The sequence below is a fragment of the Strix aluco genome, chromosome 1, assembly GCF_031877795.1.
Source record: "Strix aluco isolate bStrAlu1 chromosome 1, bStrAlu1.hap1, whole genome shotgun sequence".
In the NCBI taxonomy this organism is placed as follows: Eukaryota; Metazoa; Chordata; class Aves; order Strigiformes; family Strigidae; genus Strix; species Strix aluco.
Genome location: NC_133931.1, coordinates 153903958 through 153910030, shown reverse-complemented (window position 1 = coordinate 153910030; position 6073 = coordinate 153903958). Strand labels below are relative to the sequence as shown.

The 6073-nt window shown below is 48.9% G+C and overlaps 1 protein-coding gene across 2 annotated transcripts; it reads right to left on the bottom strand.

Annotated features, from left to right (window-relative positions):
- Nucleotides 1–544: 544 nt before the first annotated feature.
- On the bottom strand, nucleotides 545–4775 carry LOC141930327 (C-C chemokine receptor type 8-like). 2 transcript variants are annotated; one of them, XM_074841019.1, is made up of 3 exons: nucleotides 4138–4775; nucleotides 3984–4052; nucleotides 545–2717 (listed from the first exon to the last, which is right to left on the bottom strand). In XM_074841019.1, the coding sequence occupies exons 2-3, from the start codon at nucleotides 4035–4037 to the stop codon at nucleotides 1638–1640; spliced, it is 1134 nt and encodes a 377-aa protein (XP_074697120.1). In that variant the 5' UTR covers nucleotides 4038–4052; nucleotides 4138–4775; the 3' UTR covers nucleotides 545–1637. The 2 variants fall into 2 exon arrangements, with proteins under 2 accessions (XP_074697120.1, XP_074697129.1); XM_074841028.1 differs by having other exon boundaries at nucleotides 3984–4775.
- Between the last annotated feature and the right edge of the window lie 1298 nt (nucleotides 4776–6073).

Genomic DNA, 6073 nt, shown 5'->3' with positions numbered 1-6073 from the left:
CAGATGGGGAGTCAGGATCTTACCTAGATATTCCTCCATGTTGATTTCAACAAACACATGCATATCATTTATTTCTTTGTTGCTTATCTAATTATTTGCTCACTAAGCTCTTTCTGGGCTGGAAGCCTCGTTCAAATCTGTCAACTGGGAGCCAGGCTCTGGCATGACGCCTTAAACCTGGGCACCGTTTTCCTCCAAAGAGCAGGTTCCCACTCCTGCTGTGAGCCTCTTCCCTGCCTATGAAGCCAATCCACTCTGCTTGAGATGAGAGATGGAGCAGCCAAGTGGCTCAAGTTCAGAAACATAAACAGTTCCTTTCAGTACTGAATCTGAGGTGGTGGAAGAAAGGTTTATAAGGCACCTCTCCGTGCTGCTCAGTGTTGTGGTTTAGGCCCAGAGGACAACTGAGCACCACGCAGCCGTTCACTCACTCCTCCCCCCCCAGCGCTGGGAAGGAGAAAAATGAATCAAAAGGCTCAAGAATGGAGATAAGGACAGAGAGGGGTCGCTACCCATTAACAGTCACAGGCAAAATACAGGCTCATTAGGGGAAGAAAACAAGAACATCACTTTAATTCAAACACTAAGAAAACCAACTCTTAACAGACAGAATGGGATAGTGAGAAGTGTTACCATCTTAAAACACCTCCCCCCACTTCTCCCTTCTTCCCAGGCTCAGTTTTGTTCCCAATTTCTCTACCTCCTCCCACAGCAGCGCAGGGGCAGGGAACTGGGGGTGCAGTCAGTCCGCTGCTTCTTCCTTCAAGGTAGGGGGGAAGCACTTTTCTGCATTCTTCCCCCTGCTCCACATGGCGTCCCTGTGACGGGAGACAGTCCTCCACAAACTCTGTCTGCCATGAGTCCTCCCCACGGGATTCATTCTTCTTGAGGTGCTCTGGCGTGGGTCACCTCCACATGTTGTAGTCCTCCCAGCGCCAAACTACAACAGCGGGGGCTGCTTCTTCCCACAGAGTCCTGGGATTCCTCCACAGGCTGCAGGTGAATCTCTGCTCTGCTGGTGGCCTCCATGGGTGGCGGGGGGGCAGCCCTGACATCTCACCACGGGATACAGGGGGGGCTCTACTCTGGCACACCTGCTCCCCTTCCTCCTCCTTCCTCCCACTGACCTTGGTGTTCACATAGGTGTCCTCTTCAGAACTCATCCTCAAAGTCCCTCCCCTCTCAGGTTTCTCTTCTTAAATATGTTATTGCAAGGGTGTGGCCACCGTTACTAATTGGCTTGGCCTTGGCCAGAGGCAGGTCCAACTTGGTGCTGGGGGAACTTCTAGAAGCTCTTCACAGGGGGCCACTGCTCTAGTCCCTTCCCCTGCTACCAAAAACCCCACCACACAAACCCAGCACACTCGGGCAGTGTGAGAGTCTGCTGGTAATTTTGACTTCCCTTTCACAAAGCAGGCAGGGCAGGACATGCCAAGGGAAAGGGAGGAAGATGCTAAAAAAGGAACTAAAAAATAAGAGCCTGAAAGGCAGCCATGATGAAAGCAAGCTCAAGCAGCTGCTTCCACTTTTCCTGCCCTAAAAGGTTGCCCAAACAGTGCATCCCTGTGGATGCCCTGCTGCGAGGATTTCTCAACTTCAGGTCACCTGTTCAGGATGAAAGTTTTTGACTTGTAGCTCTACAAGACAGTGCCAACAAAAGATGACTGTGAGGATGTCACGTGCAGAGAGGAGTGCTTGTCCAGGCTGCGCCCATCGAAAGCACTGTAGTCTTTGCAGATCAACAGAAAATGTGCGTATTTTCTGAAAGCGTCACGGAGATGCTTCTTGAACTTCTCACCCACGAAGGCGTAGATGACTGGGTTGAGGCAGCAGTGGACGAAGGAGAGTGCCTCAGCCAGCTCCATGGCTAGGTCTAGCCTTTGGCTTGTCTGGCAGTCGTCAATGATGTACATGTTCCTCAGAGAGTCCAGAAAAAGCACAATGTTGACAGGGGTCCAGAAGAGGAAGAACACAATGACGACAATAAAAACCAGTTTAATTGCTTTGTACTTATTCTGAGTGTGGCACTTCTGCAGGTTTTTTAAGATGTTGTGGTAACAGAAAATGAGGACACCAACAGGGACCAGCCACCCCAGGACATTGACTTCAAAATTACTGAAAGTCTTCCAGCCATTGTTGCTGTCAGGATAGTGAGGGATGCACTTAGTCTGGTTATTGTAATTCATTTCCTGGAAAAAAATTAAGTCTGGTGCTGATGCTAAAATGGCGACTGCCCAAAGAACCAGGCTGATGATAACCCCATGGGCAGTTGTCCGGACCCGTAGAGCGCAGACAGAATGGACAATGGCCAAGTACCTGTCGACGCTCATGATGGTTATGAAGAAGGTGCTGCTATAGAAACCAATGAAGTAAGCTGAGCTGATGATTTTACACATCACATTTCCAAAAGTCCACTGGTTCATGATGGAGTACTGAACCAAGAAGGGGAGGGAGAAAACAAAGAGAAGGTCAGAGATGGCGAGGTTCAGCAGATACACATCAGTCATGGCCCTGGCTTTCTTGAAGACTGTTAGGACCCAAACAACCAAAGCATTTCCCACAAGGCCAGTCATGAACAGTAGGGAGTACAGCACTGGAAAAAAGGTAGATGCAAATGCTGGAATATTTTCAAGATCACAGCTCATGTCCAGTTCTGGGTAGAAGAAGGCGTATTCGTAGGCTGCAGAGGAGTTAGATGTTGGTGATGTGTAACCCACCTGTTCAAGGACAATGAAGTTCATGAGGCCCAAATCCCAGATTACCCTCTTAGTAAATATACTATAGGCACAAGTCAGCTCACACCAAGCCGCATGAGGACAAAACAGCTGTGCCTCAGCTGTGTTGGAGGATGCAAATGAGGAATGAACATGAGTGACTAGTCCTCCCCTGCAAGATCTGGGATGAGGTTCTTGCACCAGAGGGGCAGAGGAGATCAACGAAAGTGCAGCTGTGGTGGTAAACCAGAGGTTACCAGTATGCCCTTGCTGGCTCCATGTGGGGTGCCCTACCCTGTGCCTACAGTCCAGGTGGGGCACCAGTGCCAGCAACAGGGAGCATCCCCAAGCCAGCAACCAAATGGACATGGCCAGGGGGCTGAGAGCCCCTGACATCGGTTTCGGGGTCCTATTCCACATTTCCTTCAGAAAGGAGAAAGGGAGCAGTGCTCACAGAGGAACTGACCTCTAAATGCTCATGTCCTAAAAGCTGCATTTCCAGCTGAGTGCCAGCAATAACCCTTCATGGGACAAGTTACTTTTGCAGAGGATTCCTGCACAGTTCAAGCAGGTTTTCAGTTGTAAAGGCACCAGCACGTACAGGTCACCACTGGGTGCTGCACATTGCACACTTTCTCCACCCCAGGTGAGATCAGCGGTGGCAGTTCTGGCCCAAGAGGCAACTTCCCAAAGAGCTGATGGGGCTTTCTGCCCTTTCCTCCCTCCCCCCCAGCAGCAGCTTTTGCCCTCAGCCTGTGCCAGCACAAACTGCTGCCAGCAGCAGCTCACGTCCACCAAGACTTTACTCTGCTAACAGGGATGGCTGGTTTTCTTTTCAACACCAGCAGCTCTGCTTTCCTGGCACCTGTCAGAATGCACCAGCGGCAGCAATGTGCCCCTTCCCTTCTCTCTGGCCCCTCACAGCCCCCCCCCCCCCCAGAAGCAACCACCACATCCCTGGGCAGCACCTGTGACAGCAAACAGCTAAAGAAGATGGGTGACAGCACATCTCCTGGTCAGGATGTCCTCCATAGGACACTCCTAGCACTACCCCTGCCCTTGAGGACAGTCTTCTTCCACAAGCAGAGTCTCATCAGCCAAAGATATTTTCACTCAGTGGTTTTTCTCAGACAACAACAATCAGACTGATTTCTTCTAAACTCCTGTGGTCCCTACCAGTACTATGTGTCCCTGTAGGCAAAACTGGACCCCTCAGATATGCTATTGGCCTCGGCTTGCAGGGCAGAAGCCCAGTGGGGAGTTACTCACCGACACATCCTCGGAGCCACCTCTGCCTGGCAGGTATGTCAAGTCCCCCTCCATAATCCAACACTGTGACTAAAAGAATGCGAAAAAAAATGAGTTTATATCATGGGTTTTTAAGAAGCAGGCATACCTTCACATATATGCCAGCAGTATTTACCTTAGCTTATGTTGCAATGCCAAGACACAGGCAAGGTCCTCACGGTAGCAGTGCACAGTCATAAAATGCCTTTTCCTCTGTGTGAGGTGTTATATTCAAGATGTATAAAACCCCAAGCCAAAGAGTTCAGCCTGTCCCCTGACACTTCTTAGAGAAACGGAAATGTGTCAGGTTTATCTTCTGAATAATCAGTACGTTTTTTCACTTTGAGCATTTATACGAACGTCAATGGAAGAGATTTGCAATTTCCCCCACACCTCTGTGAAATGCCTCTGTCCCTCACCTGGGTGCCTCCGTGCCACCTGCCACCCCCGCTCTGCAGTCCCCATGGCTGGGAGAGAGGAAACAGCACTGACTGTCCTCTGCTCCAAGGATTTTTGGTGAAGATGTCTGTGGGGGATGGCAAAATGCTGCCAATAGTCAGCGATAGCAAAGGACACCAGGTTTGCGTTAACATTTTTCATTGGAAGGTGCCTTCCCCACACACAGACAAAAATACTCAAGGGAACTGATTATAGAATGATAGAATCATTTAGATTGGAAAAGACTGTTAAGATCATTGAGTCCAACTGTATACCTAACATTGCCAAGTCCATACCACCCTCCCTACCCAAAACATGCACCCTGCAGGACGCAGACTAATGCTGAAGTAAAACCCTGAACAGCACTGGATTTCCACTTGACTCTGTCAGGTACCTTCTGGGGCCTCATCCTGACCCAACACGACTTTCATCCCACAGCTGTCTCCGATCTCTCCCCCAACACAAAATATATGGGTGTTGGAAGTGTGGGAAAAGCAAAACAGTGAAAAAACTGCAAAACACACATTTCCTTAACACATGGTGCCCAGAACAAACACAGGACGGGATGGAGATCCAGTGATTTGTGTTGCCTTGGCACCAAGGAGGAATGCGAAGCGAGGTGGAGGTCGTGCGGTCCCATTCTTCCACTTTTCTCAAGGAATATTTGACACAACTATGAAGATTTATCTCCTGCTCTTCCTCTTCTCTCAAGGACTGTTTTGCAGAACTCTGTGGACCTTATCTTTCATCCTTCCTTTTCCCACAAAAACAGTGCACACCTCGCACCAAGGAATGTTCTGTGTCGTTACTCAAGAAACAATGACTTGACCACAGTCCCACCCACTCACACATGCACATTTAGATAAATACTACCCCGAGTTTGTATCTAACTTGGAGGGACGATAATCTGATACCAAATTGGAGGGACAGATTGATGGGTTTGTGCTCCTCGTCCCCCCCAGAAGGGACGCCTTTTGGTAAGATTTGGGTCCTCAGCTATGCCAGGTGATTACCCGGGAATTAAGGGTGTGTGATTGCAATTGTTTTTGTCTGTAGTGCTATATAGCCAACCTTCAGTTTGTGCATTTATTGTAGGCAATCTCAAAGAATCTGTAGATGTTGCATAAGAATAGATCATACTATTCGTGAATCTGACTGCTTCTCTTGAATGCAACTGAACCTACAGCATACGGGCTGTTCACGCATCTGGTGTCAGGCCTATAGTTACGGCAATAATTGGCATACCAATTAAGAGATAAGTCCAGCCGCCCCTCAGCCCTTTAATCTCTGAGGACCGACTAGAACCAAATTAATTCGTTACCTTAAATGCAACAATGGGAAAGAGCAGCACTACTGAGCAATGGGCAGCATTCCAAGTGTGTGTTATCTCCTTAAATACTGCTGCTCCTCACTATAGCTGGGTGCTACTACTGTAATTCAGGCAAGTCACACCACCTTTTCATTTTGTTTTTGAGCAACCTACCTCACTGGGTGTCAGTCCATAGATGTCCTGCTAGAGATCCCCATGTGGAATGGTCTATTGTCTCTCTCAGACCCTCTGAATACCCACCTTCATTCACCATTGCTCCAAAGGCAGAGGGATAAATCTCCATGAACCAAGAAAATCTGCAACT